This window comes from Erinaceus europaeus, chromosome 1 (genome assembly GCF_950295315.1).
Source record: "Erinaceus europaeus chromosome 1, mEriEur2.1, whole genome shotgun sequence".
NCBI classification, from domain to species: domain Eukaryota; kingdom Metazoa; phylum Chordata; class Mammalia; order Eulipotyphla; family Erinaceidae; genus Erinaceus; species Erinaceus europaeus.
The window spans coordinates 22479206-22498625 of NC_080162.1; the positions used below are offsets into that span (position 1 = coordinate 22479206).

General features: G+C 42.3%; 1 protein-coding gene across 4 annotated transcripts in view; it reads left to right on the forward strand.

The window, feature by feature from the left end:
* The first annotated feature begins 830 nt into the window (after window positions 1-830).
* SGPL1 (sphingosine-1-phosphate lyase 1) overlaps window positions 831-19420 on the forward strand; it is a 58464-nt gene continuing 39874 nt past the window's right edge. The window contains exons 1-2 of one of the 4 annotated variants that reach the window (XM_060200973.1): window positions 831-959; window positions 1682-1743. In XM_060200973.1, coding sequence (XP_060056956.1) covers window positions 1717-1743 — 27 coding nt within the window. In that variant the 5' untranslated portion in view covers window positions 831-959; window positions 1682-1716. Of the gene's footprint in view, window positions 998-1217; window positions 1361-1681; window positions 1744-19420 lie in introns of those variants that run through there. The other 3 variants (XM_016188575.2, XM_007524139.3, XM_060200992.1) reach the window with 3 other exon arrangements.

Sequence of the window (19420 nt, forward strand, 5' to 3'; positions counted from 1 at the left end):
CCGGGTGGTGGCACACCTGATTGAGCGCACATGTTACAGTATTCAAGGACACAGGTTCGAGCCTCCCAGTACCCACCTTCAGGGGGAAAGCTTCACAAGTGGTGAAGCAGGTCTGCAGGTGTCTCTCTTTCTCTCCCTTTCTATCTCCCCTAACCTCTCGATTTCTGCTGTCTCTATCCAATAAGTAAAGATTAAAAAAAAAAACAAACTAGTGTCATGACATTTTTTTCCCCCAAGGAAATAGAACAGTGTCACTTTTGCTCAGATTTAAAGATTTCACCTAGATGTCATTTAGAAAACTGTTTAAATTTACTTGATGTCGATCACTGACCCTCTGCCTTTCCTGAATTAGTGCCATGGCCACATGGGCAAGTGAAAGAGAACAGACTTGAAATCTGGTTTTTCCTCTGTAAATGAAGAGTGATCAAGGGTGGCCACTTTCACTTGAATGCTGGATGATCTCTATCAGTGCTCACTAAAATTGAGAAACTGATAGCATTTAACATTTTTTTATTTTTATGAATGCTTTAAAAGATACTGGTAGCGTCTACTAGCCTCCCACTACTATTCCAAAAGACCTGTTTAGAGACTCATCTTGGGTCACGGTTTTGAATCAACTTGTATCAGTGTTGTGCAAGTGTGCAAGTAACCAGATGCAGCTTGGGAAATTTTAGAAAGCTTGCGGTGAAGCCCACTTAAGTTGTTAGTGTCTCCCCGGCCGGCAGGCGGCGAGCGCGCGCCATGGAGCCCGAAGGGAGGCGAGCATCGCGCCAGGGCCCGGACATGCGCGCGGCCGGCGTCGGGGTCGCGCCTGCCCCGGGACTGCGAAGCCGAGTCTGCGCCGCAGGAGCCATTTCCGGGCCGGAGGGGCGGGGCGGCCGGCGGCTAGACCTGCAATCTCAGCAGCGGCAGGGGGAGCCCGCGGCCCGTGGGCCGTGCGGCGAGGAGGGACCGGAAAGGCGAGTGTGTGCGTCTGGAGGCTGGAGCAGGGCAGCCGGTGCGGGCCTGAGGAAGTAAAAGGGGTCGCGGTTGCACTGGGGAAGAGAAGAGGGCCGCGAAAGGAGGAATCGGGACGTGTGCGAGCGAGCCGGGCGGCGGGGTCGTGCTGAGGGAGGAGACGACGGCTGCGCCGGCTGAGCCGAGGAAGCCACGCCCCCAGTCTTGGTGGGCGTGGCCTATCAGCTTCGGGGGCGTGGCCCGGTGCTCGGCTCCCGCCGCCGAGGGGAGTGGGCGTGGCTTCAGGGGCGGGGCCCGGTACTCGGCTCCTGCCGCCGAGGGGGTGTGGACGTGAGGCCGCGGGGACCTGCTGACCCCTCGGAGCAGCCTGGCGGGGAGGTTGCAGCCCGGCGCGGAGCGGCAGGTCACTTCCCATCCTGCGCCCCCGGCGCTGAGCGGTTGGCCTTGGGGTGGAGGGGTCCTGCTGGAGGGCTGCTGGGGGTGCTGTGCTCTGTGGGGGGCCGGGTCTCCTTTGGAACCTCTGCTGGGCTGTGGCCAAGCGACCCCGGATGGATTCTGATTCGCTGGCTGGGGGGCGCTGGGGGTGGGGTGTGCTCTCCGCGTGTGAAATCTGAGCTCTCAAAGGAGCCAGCTCCATTTCTTTAGGGCCCGGGCGCATCGGGGCGGGCGGAGGCTACCAGTTGAAAGCTTTAGACGTCAACAAACCTTCGCTTCCCTTTTGCAGAGGGGAGACCCGGAAAGCACAGCCCGGAGAGGAAGATGCCGAGCTCGGACCTTTTGACGATGGTGAGCCTTTTCCAAACATCCTCCTAGTTGGAAAACACTTGTCCCTTAAATTTTGTTTTCCGGCCAGAGGGTCCGAGAGTGTAAGCTACATACACTTTGGATAGCTTGCTTTTGGGAGCCAAGGTTTGTCTGTCACCGTATAGTTTGGAGCTTCAAGATTTAAAGTGACTTGAATTCAGCACTTTTAAAACTTATGTTTCCATTTGCTTTTTGGTCCGCCATACACCAGTTACATTGTGAATGTTTTATCTGGCAGACTAGGGTGGTGTTTTCCTGGAAGACAGACATCGGGTCTTATTTAGAGATGAATGAACATCTACCGCAGTACGCTGTGTGTAGTCAGTGTAACAAGTGTATATTAAACTAGTTTGTATTTAAGTCATTTTGTTGGATGAGGAGGATGCCTGTATATGTAGAGGCTATTTTTTTTTCTTTTTTTTAAAAAATGTGTGCTTTAAAATTTTTTTTCTCTATTTGATAGACAGCTAGAAATTGAGAGGAAAAGGGGTAATAGGGAGAGAGACAGAGAGACACCTGCACCACTGCTTCACCACTCATGAAGCTTTCCTTCTGCAGGCGGAGATCCGGGACTCGAACCTGGGTTCTTCCGCACTGTAACATGTGTGCTTAACTGGGTGTGCCACCACCTGGCCTGGTAGTTTCTTTTTTTAACCCACCCTTCCTGAGATCTTTCTGTGCTGCTCTGCTGTCTCCCTCCCCCCCACCCCCACTCAATAGGGAGAATAGTATTGCCAAACTGAGTGTTTACCAAAGTGATGTTATAGTCTTGAGACCACTTGTTATTCCATAGAGGTTCTTTTGTGGGGTGGGGAGCTCCTAAGTTATTTCTTTCATTCTGCCGGCATTGCCTTTCCCCCCCGCCCAGAAATACTGATTTTAAAAAGTTTCTTCCTTTCTACCTTACTGTCCCAGATTTGGTTGCTGTTGCTGCGAAATGGGCTAAAACTAACCAGAAGATTTCATTATACCTGCTACTGACTTGCAGTGCCGCAACCTGTCAAGTCCTTAGGAATGACAAAGCAAAGGGAAGCAGGATTGTGTGTGCTTCTGTTTTGACACCAGGAGACAAGATGATTTTAGAGATAGTGATGAATAATTGGTTGATTCACAGATTCTTTTTTTCCCCTTTATTGGGAAATCAATGTTTTACATTTGACAGTAAATACAATAGTTTGTATATGCACAACATTTCTCAGTTTTTTTTAAAATAACAATACAACCACTACTAGGTCCTCTGTCATCGTTTTCCAGGACCTGTATTCTCCTCCCCCATTCACCCCAGAGTCTTTTACTTTGGTGCAATACACCAATTCACAGATTCTTGATGTAGAACTCACCTAGAATAGTTGCTTGCTTCAAATTCCTTGGTGTATTTTGTTTATTTCCTTTGCCAGAGCTCTGCTTATCTCTGGCTTTTGTTAGTGCTAGAGTTTGAACCATAACCAGCTCAGAGCCTCAGACATGGAAGTTGTTTGCATAACCATTATACTATCTTGCCTGCTCTGTATTCCCTTTAGTGATTGCTTTTATTCAAAATATTATTATGAATCTCTTGTTTTGGATCATTTCTTTAGCTGTTGCCACCGCCTTCCACTTCCTCTTCTAACACTCTAGAGATTTTAGGGTGTTGTACACCAGCTTTTTGTTGTTGTTGTTGTCAGTATAAGGAATTAATTCACATAAACAATGACAGATCCTCAGGACTGGACATCCCTCCCTGCACATGTTGCTTGTGGTGCTTTTACTGAAAAAGTTGTCATTTCTTCTTTGTTTAAGAATCAATGGCCATGGCTGGATTTTCAGTGGCACTAAACTGTTGCGATTTGAGTACACAGTGTTTCTCTGGCTACTTTGTGTGTTGACTAAGACATGGTTCTGGCCCTTTAACTGCAAAGAAAGAACCCCTGGTTAAAAACAGCCTCAGTGCAGAGCAGTGTATAGTAGAAACTCAGAGTGAGCAGCAATCTTGGAAGTCATGATGCAATGCTTACTTATTATTGTGCTTGAATCCTTTGTAGAATATCTGATGAATGGATACCCTGCCGTTTATCCATTCTACTGGGAGAATAAAGTGGGCATAGGCTAGGAACTAATAAAGGTGAAGTTAGAAACATCTTGTCTGATATCTAACATTTATTGAGTATATATTACATGTTAGTGTACAAATAGCCTACAAACTCATTAATTTTACACAGTTTTTAAAAAAAAATATGTTAGTAATCTCTTTTTGTAGACAAAAACTAGACTTAGAGAGGGTCTCACAATCTTGAGGCCATATCTTTGCCACAGTTGGTCTGACTTTAAATCCCTCCTTTTTAAAATCTATTTTGTGCTGCATCCTCAGAGCAGAAGTGGGATAGCTTTGCCTTTTTAGGGGACACTTTGGAAATGTCTATATTTAGAACAGTGGTGCTTTTGTCTTCTAGTACAGTCTTATTTACAGTATATCAAGATTTTAAAAGTTATGTCGGTGGGTATCACATAATCTTGGATGTTCCTTTTAGAATAAAAAGAGGACATTAATTCTGACAGAGCTAACAAGCACTTGCGCAGATATTATGAGGAGATTGCGAGTTGGCATCAGCTGGACCCCACATAGGATGACCCTTGCATTCCAGACTAAGGAGCTTGGGCTGCTGTGTTGCTGCTTGGGCCCAGCATTTAGGCCCCATTGATGAGGGTGACTTTTTCCATTAGTTCACATATGACTTGTCATGAACTGTAATAACCTGTGTCTCAGAGAGCAAAATGACTGTGTGTTCATCTACTGAGAATTGCAGTGCTTTCAGAGGGAATTCAAGTCAGGCAATTTTTAGCAACTTTGCTCCTCTTTCACAACCATTCTCTTCATTTATTTTGCCCTCCTCTGAAGAGCCAGGGCATGATGATGATGATGATGAGTGTGTCTATTTCATTTAAAATAAAAACAGAAACCAAGGTGGGAGGAGGGGAAGAGGAAGATACCATAGCACCAAAGTGCAGTGGGGCCTGACTCGAACCAGTGCATATGGAAAAGCAGCACACTAGCGGGGAAGAGAGGACTGAATCAGAAAAAGAAGGGGCAACTATGTGTCAATGTGGACAGATAGTTGTAGAGAAGATAGTTGGCCCTTGTCTACAACTTTAGGGGAATGTGGTGGATTGCAGTGGGGAAAGTGAAGATTCAGAACTCTGGAGGTGGGAATAGTGTGGATTCAACCTCTTGTTGACATGTAATTCTGTAATAATAAATAAATTAATTAAAATTTAGAAAAAAAAGGAAAGCAGCACACTATCCTAGTGGGTGGGCTCTTGTTGACAGTTTTTTTTTTCTCTTTACCAGAGTGCTGCTCAGCTCTAGTTTATGGTGGTGCAAGGGATTGAACCTGGGACTTTGGAGCCTCAGGGATAGGAGTCTTTTTGCATAACCATTATTAACCCTGCCCCCAAATGAGTTCTTTTTTTCCTGTCAAGAACTTTATATTTGATGAATTTATCCACTTGAATCCCATTTAGGATTTCAGCAATAAACTGAGATACTGACACTGAATTCATTTCTGTTATTTTAATCTGGCATGTCATTGGTAGACTTGTTAGAGGAAGGGGCAATTCATTGGGACTAGTCAAACTTACAAATTTCTTGACATTTTGGGTGCTATTCTAAGATGAACACTATATTTGGCCTTGCCCCCATCTTATGAATAAAGCAGAACTATAATAATAGGTATGATAATTTCTCTAGCCTTTACTCTGAAGGAAAAGGTGAGCTACGACTACCCCATGTCCTACTATGTGGCTTGACTTTGTAGTTGATGTGTTGGAATTTTTAGGAACATTTGCCATCTTACTTGGATTTTGCCCATTCTAATATTGTATACACTACACATTAGCAGCAGGATTGGGAATCAGCCTGGGATTATGAATTTTCCTTGGAGAACTGGGGTTTTTGTTTGTTTGGTTGTTTTTTTCTTTCTTGCCACCAGGGTTATCGCTGGGGCTTGGTGCCAGCAGTACAAATCCACTGCTCCTGGTGGTCATTTTTTCTTTAAGTCTTGGTTTAAGATTTTTTTTTTAATTATCTTTATTTATTTACTGGATAGATACAGCCGGAAATCGAGTGGGAAAGGGTGATAGGAGGGAGACAGAGATGCCAGGAACTCTCCTTCACCACTCTCAAGGCTTTCCCCCTGCAGGTGGGGACCAGGGGCTCAAACCCAGGTCCTTGTGCATTGTGACATGTGCACTCACCCAGGTGCACCACCACTTGCCTCCCTCCCCCCCCTTTTTTTTCTTTCTCTTTTTATATGACAGGACAGAGAAATTGAGATGGGATAGGAGGTAGAGAGGGAGAGAGAAAGATAGACACTTGCGGACCTGCTTCACCACTTATGAAGCTTTCCCTCTGCAGGTGGGGATTGGGGGCTCAAACTCGGATCCTTGCATATGCTGATATGTGCACTTAACCAGGTGTGCCACTACCCAGCCTCAAGAATTGGCCTACTAAATTAGATTCATGTCATTACTACTACTACTACTACTACTACTATGTCATTACTACTACTATGTCATTACTACTACTACTACTATGTCATTACTACTACGTCATTACTACTACTACTACTATGTCATTACTACTACTACTACTATGTCATTACTACTACTATGTCATTACTACTACTACTGCTATGTCATTACTACTACTATGTCATTACTACTACTACTACTATGTCATCACTACTACTACTACTACTACTATGTCATTACTACTACTACTACTATGTCATCACTACTACTACTACTACTGCTACTATGTCATTACTACTACTACTACTATGTCATTACTACTACTACTACTACTATGTCATTACTACTACTACTACTACTAGTACTATGTCATTACTACTACTACTACTACTATGTCATTACTACTGCTACTACTACTATGTCATTACTACTACTACTACTACTACTATATCATTACTACTACTACTATGTCATTATTACTACTACTACTACTATATCATTACTACTACTACTATGTCATTACTACTACTACTACTATTACTACTACTACATTTATTGAATAGATAGAGAGAGTAATTAAGGGGTGGGGGAGATGGAGACACCTACAGTCCTGCTTCACCACTTGTAAAGCTTTCCTTCTGCAGGTGGGGACTGGAGGCTTGAAGCTGGGTCCTTGTGCCTTGTAACACGTGTGCTCAACTTGGCCTTGAATCTGATTCATGTTTATAAACAAACAAACCCAAGTACTGAAAGACAATCTATGCTATGGGCTAGAGAGAGGAACTACCGGGGAGATGGGGTAGTGACTGAGGAGGTGAGATTGTTATCTGTAAAGGCCGGGCTGTGGTAAGGAAAAGGAGGCAAGCGGGAGTTGGTGAAAGCCTCACAGGCTAAAAGCCGCTGTTATTCTCAAGCTTGAAGATCAGTCTGGGGGGGGTTAGTTCTCTAAGCTTGGAAAGAGTAACTTGTAGAAATGGCCACTGCCCGCCATTTGCCTAGCAGAGAACAAATCGAAGGAGTATCTACACCACACTCTGTCCTTCCCACCCAGAGTGCCTTTGGGTGCCTAGTCAGTCAGACCTAACTGGAAACCATAGAATACGGGAGCCTGGGTGATGCACCTTATACAGCACAGCCCTTTGAGAAGGTGGACCAGAGGACCTGAAGTAGCAAGGGGAGGTTAGCCGGTATGCCAAGTTCAAGTTAGTTTTGAAAGGCACAAGGGAAAAGTGAGAACAGTCTTGAAGAATGGTTAGGACGTGAAATGTTGTAGGAAAAGAGTGTTCTTCCTGATGACGGAAGGATAGATTCGGAGGCAGAGTGTTGCCACTGCTTTGGCAAGTCCGGAGCAGCTCAGTTCTAGTGTAGTAGCCTTAGAATCTTAATTGCCTCAAGGGCCTTTAGAAATCCTGCAGTATGACTCCCCTTGCTGTTAGGAATCTTTTCCATTCCACAACGCCCTGCCAAGAATGGGTGCATAATCCTTCTCAGAGTTCTTTCCATCCTTGGACACCTTTGTTAGAAAGTTTTTCATTTGTCCAAGTCACTGAATGTATCCTAGGATTAGGTTCTAAATCTAAAGTAGTAGTATTCTAAAATAGTAAAATTTAAAGGATCTTTTTCCCCCTAAAGAGAAATCCAGAATAGACTGGTAGGTCTGTCTCTAAGTCCTCCTCTACTTTGGCATCAAGCTATCAGGTTCATGCTTACTCGGCAAGAAGAATGAGAAGGAGAGGGACTTGTCCTTAATCAAAACTGTTTTAATGTGAAAATTTTAATATGTAACTTTACTACATAAAAATTGTATATATATATATCTTTTAGAGAATAATTACAGGGGAAATATCTACTTCCTAGGTTAAGAAATAGGACATTTACCCTCAACTCCATATGCCCCACCCAGCCTGATTACATCACCTTCCTTCTCCTCTAGTGATTTTAGGAATAATTGTTTCTCTTTTTCTTTTTAAGATAGAGACAAAGAGTTAAAGAGATCACAGCACTGAAGCATCCTTTGATTCAGTGGAGGCTGGGCTCGAACCTGGGTCATGGTCTGATAGTGACTAAAGAGTCATCATTAAAGTATGCCAGTCTCTTGCCCTTATTCAGCTTTTGCAGTCCTTGCTTTGATGAGGTTAGCTTTGGAGTGAGTGAGTCAGAGAACTGGAATAGGAAGTAGGTGAGGAGGATTTCTAAGTCTAATTAGACAGTATTTCAAAAGGAACTTTATACTAACTCCCTGCAGGCTATTGTGTACTTTTGCTTTCAGGTATATATTTTGCCCTAATTTATGGATTCTTTAAAAAATTTTTTTTTTATTTATAAAAAGGAAACATTGACAAAACCATAGGATAAGAGGGGTACAACTTCGCACAGTTCCCACCACCAGAACGCCATATCCCATCTTCTCCCCTGATAGCTTTCCTATTCTTTATCCCTCTGGGAGTATGGACCCAAGGTCATTGTGGGATGCAGAAAGTGGAAGGTCTGGCTTCTGTAATTGCTTCCCTGCTGAACATGGGCCTTGACAGGTTGATCCATACTCCCAGCCTGTTTCTGCCTTCCCCTAGTGGGGAAGGGCTCTGGGGAAGCAGAGTTCCAGGACACATTGGTGGGGTTGTCTGTCCAGGGAAGTCTGGTCGGTATCATGCTAGCATCTGGAACCTGGTGGCTGAAAAGAGAGTTAACATATAAAGCCAAACAAATTGTTGACCAATCATGGACCTAAAGGCTGGAATAGTGCAGATGAAGAGTTGAGGGGGGTCCTCCATTTTTAGATAGTTAGTAGGCATATTAGTTATATTCCAAAGGGCCTGTGGCTATACTAGTTATTTTATTATTTTTTTTCTTTTTCCCCTGAGCCTGAAATCTGATATGCAGGTAGATCTAAGTTATTGTCTGGGGAGATGATGTCATGGCTGGAAAAAGGACCAGAAAGCTGAATCAGGGAAGAGAGTAGCTCCTTAATATGGGAAAGATGTATAAATATTGTTGACTGTAAACCCCATAGATTTGATGTCATCTGTAGCTTAGGAGCCTATGTGACCTCTGCATCCCTATAGATCTGAGCTCACATTCTGTGGTCATGAGTAGGAATATTCCAAGCTGCCCCAATATCAGGACCCATCTTCCTCAGGTGTAGCATAGAGTATATTGTCCAGCCTCCCTTCGGAGCATGGAACATTCTCTACCATTGTTGATCCAAGTTGAGAGCAAGGTCCTATGGGGGCCCACAAAGGGGTCTATTGTGTTGTTCCTGCTAGGAATGACTGGTAACAATGGGGAGAGGGATTTATTCGAGGTCTAGGCCCATCATATCTGGTTGGGAATCTCAGGACTCCCCGATTAGGGCCCCAGCTGGTGGGGTGGCCTGATAGTGACTAAAGAGTCATCATTAAAGCATGCCAGTCTCTTACACTTATTCAGCTTTTGCAGTCCTTGCTTTGATAAGGTTAGCTTTGGAGTGAGTGAGAGAACTGTAGTAGGAAGTGGGTGAGGAGGGTATCTAAGCCTAAGTAGACACTATTTCATTATGAACCTTATACTGACTCACTGCAGACTATTCTGTGCTTTTGCTTTCAGGTATATATTTTGCCCTAGTTTATGGATACATGTGAACATATGCTCTATCTCATGGGACCTGGTCTATATCTAGGTTTTGGGACTTTGTTAGGAAGTGAACCTCCTGGAATGGAATTAGAGAATACTCTGAAAGGAAAGGTCCCATTCCACCCCCCTGTCTGTAAAGCCGTTTTTTTTTTTCTTCTTTTTTTCCTTTAACATCTCTGTTGTGGCCAGGAGATAATCTATCCTGTAGTGCCTTACCAAGCAGGAAGTCATGGTTTGAGCCCTGAAATCACATGGCACCAGCACTGGGGGAAGCTTCATGGATGTTGGAGTAGTGCTATTGTGTGCGCCACCGCCCCCCCCCCCCCCCTTTGGTTCTATCTGAAAGAAAATGAAGAACAACAGATCTTTCTGGAACTGCATGAGGCCCAGATACCACAGAAAAATAATAACAACAACAACAAACAAACCAAAAAAAAAGGAAAAGAAAGACACCCAAATTGTGTTACCACTCCCTATGCCTTCAAGGGATCTTAGCTTTAGTTTGTTTTGCTAAATTAATGCAAATGGATTTCCCTGGGACTAGAGAATAGCTCGCCAGGTAGGGGGCTCTCCCTCCATCTCTTGCGGTCTCTCTTTGCCCCTCTCTCTGAATGGCAGAAGTGGTCTGAAGCAGTGAAATTGCACATGTGTGAGACAGACTCTAGCTCCACTGGAAAGTGTGTCATCTTGGGACTGAAGATAGCTCACCTGGGTACTGCGCCTGCTTGTTTGCTGTGTGCATGCCCCTCTAGATAATTTTGCCATTTCAAGGACTTTGCCCAGTGTCATAACTATAGGAACTGAAAATAACGTCTCTGGGTGATTGCAATCAAGTTTATTTAATCTTGTTCTGTAGGCATGTAGGGGACACTTGAAACCTGATTGAATTGGTATATTGTTAAAGGCTAAACGTAAACTTAACATCTGTCTCCCAAAACAGAAGGGTAGTAGTTTTGATTAACTTTTTTTTTCCTTCAGTATATAGTACCGTCAACTGTAAACGCATGCAACTTAGGCACAGGATTTAAGCTACTTAAATCCTCTCCCAAGTCTAGTTTGTGATTTTATCTCAGTAGTCACAGCAATACTGTGAATGCTGTCTTTTTTGTGTGTGTGTGTACTTTTTGTTAAATTATAACACTGACATCTGTTTTTGCAAATGAGTAAAAAAAATTAATAAATAAATAGAGGTTCAGTGATGTGCCAGAGGTCACTGACATAGCCTTTCAGTGAGATCGATAATTAGAATTGTTGTCTTTGATTACCAGTCCAAACTTTCTAGGACACCATAGCTACCTGTAGAATGACTGACTCTCAGTCCACAGGAATAGTGATAAGGTGTCAGTTCTAGCTAGTGTTCAGAGCTGGCTTGACTCTCATTTTCAGATACTGTGACTAGTAGTTTATATTTACAAATTGCCATATGAAAATAGTGTGTAAAACTGTTTTAGGTCATTATTTTGGAAACTGGTAATTCTTTTTATAGGCTCTTAAAAATAAGCCATTATACAATATGGCCCTCTTTATCTACTTCTGCACATAGTTTCCCTGTAAGTTCCTGAGTTAATTTTTATTTATTTATTTTTAAATTTTATTTATTATTGGATAGAGACAAAGAAATTGAAAGGGGAGAGAGAGATAGAGAAGGATAGAGAGAGATACCTGCAGCTCTACTTCACTGCTCACAAAGCTTTCCCCCTGCAGGTGGGAGTTGACTTAATTTTTTTTTTTTTTCCTCCTCCAGGGTTATTGTTGGGCTCGGTGCCTGAACCATGAATTCACCGCTCCTGGAGGCCATTTTTCCCCCCTTTTGTTGCCCTTGTAGCTTCGTTGTGGTTATTATTATTGCCCTTGTTGACGCAATTCGCTGTTGGATAGGACAGAGAGAAATGGAGAGAGGAGGGGAAGACAGAGAAGGGGAGAGAAAGATAGACACCTGCAGACCTGCTTCACTGCCTGTGAAGCGACTCCCCTGCAGGTGGGGAGCCGGGGGCTCGAACCGGGATCCTTACACCGGTCCCTGCACTTTGCGCCACGTGCGCTTAACCCACTGCACCACCGCCCGACCCCCGACTTAATTTTTATAGATACTCTATTTCTGGAGTCTCCGACCCATTTGGGGAACTTTTACTCAGAAATTTTTTTTTTTTGTCCAATAGGAATGAGTTATCTATTGCTATCTACAACTGTATGCATTAATAGCACAAATACAATATTGAGTTAAAGGAGGTGACAGTGTATATGGTCTGATTTCATTTATTTGAAGTTCAAAAGCTGTTGAAACAAACCTCTGGTGTTAGGTAACAAAATACTGATTGCTTTTGGGGAATGGTCACTGAAATGACACAAACTCAGTTTAGTTTATTTATTTATTTGTTTGTTTTTACTGAATAGAGATTGAGAACCTGAGAGGTAAGAGAGAGGTACAAAGGAAGAGAGAAAAGAAACATCTGCAGCACTGCTTCACGACTCATAAAGCTTCCCTCCTGCAGGTGGGCATGGGGGCTTGAACCCAGGTCCTTGTGCATGGTTAATATTTGCACTCAACCAAGTGTGCCACCACTCAGCCTCAGTATATAAGTTTTGTTTGTTTGTTGCTTTGGGGGAAAACTTGTGGTTGATTTTGCTGAGAGAACATTTGGTGAACATAAATGAAATTGCTGGAGTGTAGTAATTTTAAAAGTACACATTCAGTGTGCTTACTGTATTTATGGAGCTGTGCTTTTTTTATTACTTTTAAAAAATTTTTATCCGAGCACGGCTCAGTTCTGGCATATGGTGGTGCTAGGGATTGAATCTGGGTCCTTTGGTGTCTCGGATATGAAAGGCTCTTTGCAAAGCTGCTGTGCTGTCTGCCCAACCCAGAGTTGTGCAACTCTTAACAGTCAGTTTTAGAACATTTTCAGAAGAAACTCCATACTTAGTAGATTCACTGTTTTATATTTTCCTCATCCTTTAACCCTAGGCCACTGCTAAACTACTCTTTGGCACCAGCTTTCCGTATTCAGAAGGTTTTATATAGATAGAGTCATATAATGTGTAGCCTTTCTCATTTAGCATAATTTTTTTCAAAGTTGATTCATGTCATTGCATGTGTCATAATTCTTTCCCTTGTATTAAACTCATAGGTTTCTTGGGGAGAATGTTAAGCAGGGATTCATCCAGTGGTATTCTGGCTTGTTCTTACATGTAGAGAACATAGGTACATTGGGCTTACTTCCACATAAATAGGATAATTTGTAATATTTAGGCTTCTGTGATTCATTTTAGATAAGGGGTTATATCACTAGTTATTTACTTTCAGTCACTAGGCTTTAGTGTGTCCTTGTTAACTATTCGCAAGGTTTTGTATTTGCAGTATTATTTTGTTAAATTTGTATTTGCAGTATTTTTTTATATTATTATTGAGAAGTAGCTGGCATAAAGCACTGTGTAATTTTGGAAGGTGAAATAATGACCTCAGAAAGTTCAGTTAACATCTCTTTGCGGTGTTGTTAACGTCTATCATTTGTGGTTTATTCTTCTGAGCAGGATTTCATGTTTGCAGCCTCTAGAGAAGAAAGCCTTGGAGGTTATGCTTCTTGGCTCATATATTCAGTCTTTCTCACCTCTTACAGATTTCTTTTTCTTTTTTTAAATATTTATTCCCTTTTGTTGTCCTTGTTGTATTGTTGTTGTTGTTATTATTGATGTCATCCTTGTTGGATAGGACAGAGAGAAATGGAGAGAGGAGGGGAAGACAGAGAAGGGGAGAGAAAGACAGACACCTGCAGACCTACTTCACCGCCTGTGAAGTGACTCCCCTGCAGGTGGGGAGCCGGGGGCTCGTACCGGGATCCTTCAGCTGGTCCTTGCGCTTTGCATGAGAACAGATTTCAATAACCAGTTAGACTTTGAAAGTCTAGATGTCTTAACTCTGACAAAGATGCTTCTGTTAGTAAGAAGTATTGAAAGGGAGAGCCTTGGGTGACTTCTCCCCTAGTTACACTATGCTTAGGGAAGTAAAGACTTCCCCTTTATATGAGAAGACTCTGGGATCACTTCCACTCAGCCTTGTTTATTATCCAAGGAATTCTTACTTTTTAGCCATCAGAAGATAGTGCATTCTTTTGTATTTCTGAAAGGTACTTTATTTGTACATGCACTGGAACTCATTCGGCTTCTTATTGTAGGAGTTTATAGCATATTTGGCAGCATGTGTTTAGAGTTGCCATATATATATGTACACACACACACATATGTGTGTGTGTGTGTTAAAGTTTATTTTGGAAAGAGAGAGAAATTGAGAGGGAAAGGGAGATTGGGAGAGAAAGACACTTTGCAGCATCATCCATGAATCTTGCCCCCTGCAAGTGGAGGCGGGTGGGGGGTTGAACGTAGGTCCCTGCGCACTGTAATGTGTGTTCTTAGCCAGGCGCCCCACCAGCCAGCCTCCTCTCCTCACCTTAATTTTACGTTAATCTTTTTATTTACAAAACCCATGATTTGCCCTTATCTATACCTCCTTCAGCTTCTTCCTCTACTTACGAACTCAATTTTAGGCATTTTTAGTTTTTGCTATTAGTTTAACACCCATGGGGTATCTCTTTTGTATTTCAGAAGACTAATACTGACAGAATCAGCCCCATCTTCACACTTTTTATTTTTCGCCACTTGGCAATGTCTGTGATCTTTGCCTTTTACTAACTCAAAACCTTGGTTTCCCTCGAGTGCCTGCTAGTGATCTGAGCGCAGTGTATGCCTGCCTCCTTTCTGAGGTGAGTTTTATTTGAATATTCAATTCTCAGTATAGAGCAGTTAGATTTTATTAATCTCATAGAACAGCATTGCACATGTCAGTCTGATTCTTGAGACTTGTCTAGACAGGAATCATGGATGCCTTGACTCAGTGAAATCTGGGGGGAAGTGTATGGTTTGCTTTTTTACCTCCTAAGAAATGATGATTCATTCCCTTCAGATGTCCCTGTTTAGTAGTTTCTACTTGCTTGGTTAGATTGCTATTTGGCTTTGTTGCTCAATTCTTACTTCTTTAATGGCCCAAGGGACTTTTCCCTTTGGGCTTGTGATATGTTTTGGCTAATAAACTTTAGTACCATTGGAGACTCTCAAAACAGTACTATTTTTTTTTTCACCTGTTTACTTTACACTTTGAAGTTCTGCAGAGTGTGATGTGAAAGAGAGTCAGATTCAGTTAGCTTTGTTTTCTGTGTTTTTAGGGCAGAAGTAGTGAAAATAAACACATTGGATCTTTTTTGTAATTTAACTTCCTAACTAAAGTCATAATCTTTAGAGTACCACTTAATCTTTATACAGGCAATGGGTAAAAACTTGGGTAAAACAGGCTTTTCTTTTCATCAATAAAGCCCATTTTTGTTTCATAGTTTGGAATTCTGACTTCTCTGGAGTGTTGGATTGTGCTGTTGTGTTATCGGTGGAGAAAGTGGAGGGAAGATTAAAATAATCCATTTTTCTCTGTAGCATTGCAGGGTGTTAATTAGTAGTTAGCCAGAGAATCACCGATAGCCAGGAATAACCAGTTGACATGGGTTGCTTTGACTGGGCTCTTTCTAGGAGAGTTTGGCAGAATTTTTTTTTCCCACTCACTGTCTAAAAGATAGATAGCCACTCAGTTTGAGTAGCCTTTATAAAAGAAGGGAATGGGATGGATCTGGAGGACGGGTGGGCACATGTGTTCGCGTAGAGAAAAGGTGCCCCGGGATGCATTTTTCTTCACCATGAAGTTTTTCCAAATGCATATTTCCAGGCTCCTGTCTGTACTTTCTGAACCTCTGGATGTAGTATTATGAAAACAAGCAAACCAATCAGCCCATTCTCTTTGGATGAATTTGATGCATTCCACTGGTTTAGTAGAAAATACTGAGGGACTAGAAGCTAGCTCACCGAGCAGAGCGTGTGCCTTTACCATGTGTGAATAAATAAGTTTAGAGGTCCTGATGGGGACTCTGCCTTTCATTTGAACTCAGAGAAGGCAGATTGTTTTCTTTGAGCCTGTTTTTTTTTTTTTTTTTTAAATCTCTGAAATGGATTGGAGGTAGTCCGATCTTATAGACAGTTCTCTTGGAGTACTTTTAAGTGCTTTTTTTTGATCTTTTCAAAGACCCATGAATTTATTGTTCAGAAGAATGTTGTTTAGTCTCCAGACTTTGAGGCAGCTTCTTCTCTTTTCTTTTCTTTTCTTTTCTTTTCTTTTCTTTTCTTTTCTTTTCTTTTCTTTCTTTTCTTTCTTTCTTTCTTTTCATTGCCCTTGTAGTTTTTTTTTATTGTTATAGTTATTATTGTTGTCATTGTTGTTGGATAGGACAGAGAGAAATGGAGAGAGGAGGGGAAGACAGAGGGGAGAGAGAAAGATAGACAGATAGACACCTGCAGACTTGCTTCACCGCTTGTGAACTGACTCCCCTGCAGGTGGGGAGCCGGGGGCTTGAGCCGGGATCCTTCAGCTGGTCCTTTGTGCTTTGCGCCATGTGTGTTTAACCCGCTGCGCTACTGCCCAACTCCCGTTTCTTTTCTTTTTGTGGTTGATTTCTAGCTTCATACCATCATGGTCTGAGAAGGTGGCATTTTATAATTTTATTATTTACATATTTGCTTAGGCTGTCTTTGTGGTCCACCATAAGGTCAATCTTTGTGAATGTTGCATGTGTCCTTGAGAAGAATGTGTATTCATTTCTTTTGGGATGGAAAGTTCTGTATATATCTGTTAGGTTCGTTGCACCTATATTTTCATTTAAAACTGCTATTTCCCTATTGATTTCTTTGTCCTAAATTATTTCTTTGGAAGCAGATAATGTTTCTACATTTCTGGATGAGAGGAGAATGAGATTTGCAGCTTGAGAGAGCATAGTAGCAGTCAATACCCTGAAAGTATGTGGCATTTGTAGGACAGCATTTCGATTATTTGGCTGTGTTGTCTCTCTTACTTGGGAGAGTAGTGAAGTGTGGCTCTTAATTTAGCTTGTGAAGTAAACTTCATGATGCGACTATGAAAACTGTCTGTCTTGAACCTGCTGTTCTACTAGGAATTTGTGCCATTTATAGTTTGGCTCTGGGAACAACTGAGTAGTAGGAAAACAATACATTTTGAAGCAGAACATTTGAGTTCTGACTTTGCTGTTTTCAAGCTGTGTGACCTTTAGGTGTCGGTGTCTTTATCTGTGAAAGATGGAGTATTTATGAACTAATCTTTAACCTACCTCCCTTTGAGCTCCAGTGGCTTATGACATGATACATCTTGTGAACCCTTCCTAAGGGTGCTGGTATGTGCAGAGTCCACTTACATATAAGCAGCCATTCTCCTCTGCAGGGTCAGTCCACTGCCATCAAGAGATGTGGGGAATGGGGATGGGTGCTCAGTGGAGATGCACCTGGTAGAGCACACATGCTCCAAAGTGCCAGGATCTGGGTTCAAGCCCCCAGTCCCCAGCTGTAGGGGAAAAGCTTCATGAGTGGTGAGACAGCATTGCAGATCTCTCTCTCTCTGTCTCTCTGTCTCTCTCCCCCCCTTTCCTTCTCCCTCTCTTTTTCTTTCTCTATTTCTCCTTTTCTGTCTCTCCCTTCCCTCTATATTTCTTTTTTCTTTTTTGTTTTTGCCTCCAGTTTTATTGCTGGGGCTTGGTATCTTCATCACAAATCCACTGCTTCTGGAGACTTTTTTTTCCCTTTTTGTTGCTCTTGTTTTATCGTTGTTGTGGTTACTATTATTGTTATTGATGTCATTGTTGCTGGACAGGACAGAGAGAAATGGAGAGGGGGAGAGAAAGATAGCCACCTGCAGACCTGCTTCACTGCGCATGAAGTAACTCCCTTGCAGGTGGGAGCTGGGGCTTGAACTGGATCCTCAAGCTGGTCCTTGTGCTTTGTGCCATGTTTGCTTAATCCACTGTGCTACCGCCCAACTCCCACCCCCTATATTTCTGTCTCTATCCAATAAATAAATGAATGAAATGTCAAAAAGTGAGGTATGAAGGATGGGAAGACAGAAATTTCATAGGGCTTTACATCAAGCAAGCTATCCTAAGTAGTGATAGTACAGTAGTGATTTCACATTAACTGAGTAAGCGTTACATTCTTCCTAGTATTATAATTTAGTTCAATACATGTTGAGTTCTTACCATGTTGAAGATGCTGTTTTCTTTGGTATAGAAAATATAAAAAGTACATGTGTCCTCTCACTTGTATTCCTATCAGCATCTGGTGGTGTAAAAGAGTTGAGATGTTGAACAGTTATTTGGTGAGTTTCCTCACCAGTGTTGAATGCTTTGATAACTTAATACAGTTGACTCGTACATTGAGAGTCCCGACTGACTTATGAGAAGTAATTTAAGTTGTGGCATACTAGGGATCTGCAGTATTATAAATGTGAAGAAGACATTCTGCCCCTGTGAAGATGTGCCTTTTGTAGACAGGTAATTTTGGCTAGAAACCCATCAAAGTGACTGTATGAGGATATTATTGGGCATTACTGTTATGAAATTTCCCTCTAGAAAATGACAGACGTTCACTTGGAACCCAGGTCTGTTTGGTAGTCTACAGTCCATCTTGGACAAGCAAGCAATTTGAATGTTAAGGGAATGTTATTGGAGCTGAAGGAAGCCAACTTGTGCATTCTTTGTTTTTGATCATGCAACCTTAGCAAACTTTGTGCTTTGTAAAAATCAGCTGAGCATAATTCATGCATTTTCTTTTGGCAAGGAATGAATGTCTGTGGCAATTCAGAAATAGAGTGGATCGCTCTGCCCCTGAAAGTGTTGTCCTTTGATCTTTATCCCGACTTTCTTTTCGTTACTACGTGAGGGGCCGGAAGGAGAAGGCACATTGGAATTTATTGTTGGTTTCTCTGCTTGGTTTCACAGCTCTTGATTAGCTCTGAAACTCTTCTTTTTGGATGCTGTTCCTCTCGGTAATGTTTACATGTTTAAACTCTTTGGAAACTTTGAGAAATGGTTCTCAACATCCGAGAATCCAGTTCCTGAGTGTAGCTGAAGTCTGGGCTAAACACCTGATTGCCCCCTTTTCTTTTTTAATCAGTTTCCTATAGAGCAAATTGCTTAGCTGTTCTTGACTACAGTGTCTCCCATTTGTAACATGTGCGCTCAACCAGGGGTGCCACCACTGGCCCCAGTGTCTCCCATTTGTGAAATGAAACTGATGACCATTCTCAGCTTACAAGCGCCTTGAGGCTAAGTTGTATAAGTGCTAACCGATATTCTCTACAAGTTAACACTTTAAAATGCTTCCGCCTTTTCTGTGTGGGTTGTTATGGTCCCCCACCTCCCCACCCCCACCATTGCTTTAAAAATACAATATAGATGATAAGCCTTTTTGGAATTTGTGTAATACAATCTGGTATACCCAGCAAAAGAAAGATAAAAACCTAAAACTTCCAGAATAATACCTGATACCATACTGCTTATGATATATTTCTTTTCACACCTGAGGATCCAGTACTTTAGAGACTGTGCTACCTCTCTGATCACACAGCTTACTTCTTTGCTATTTCTTCCTTGTACTAGTGAATTAATAA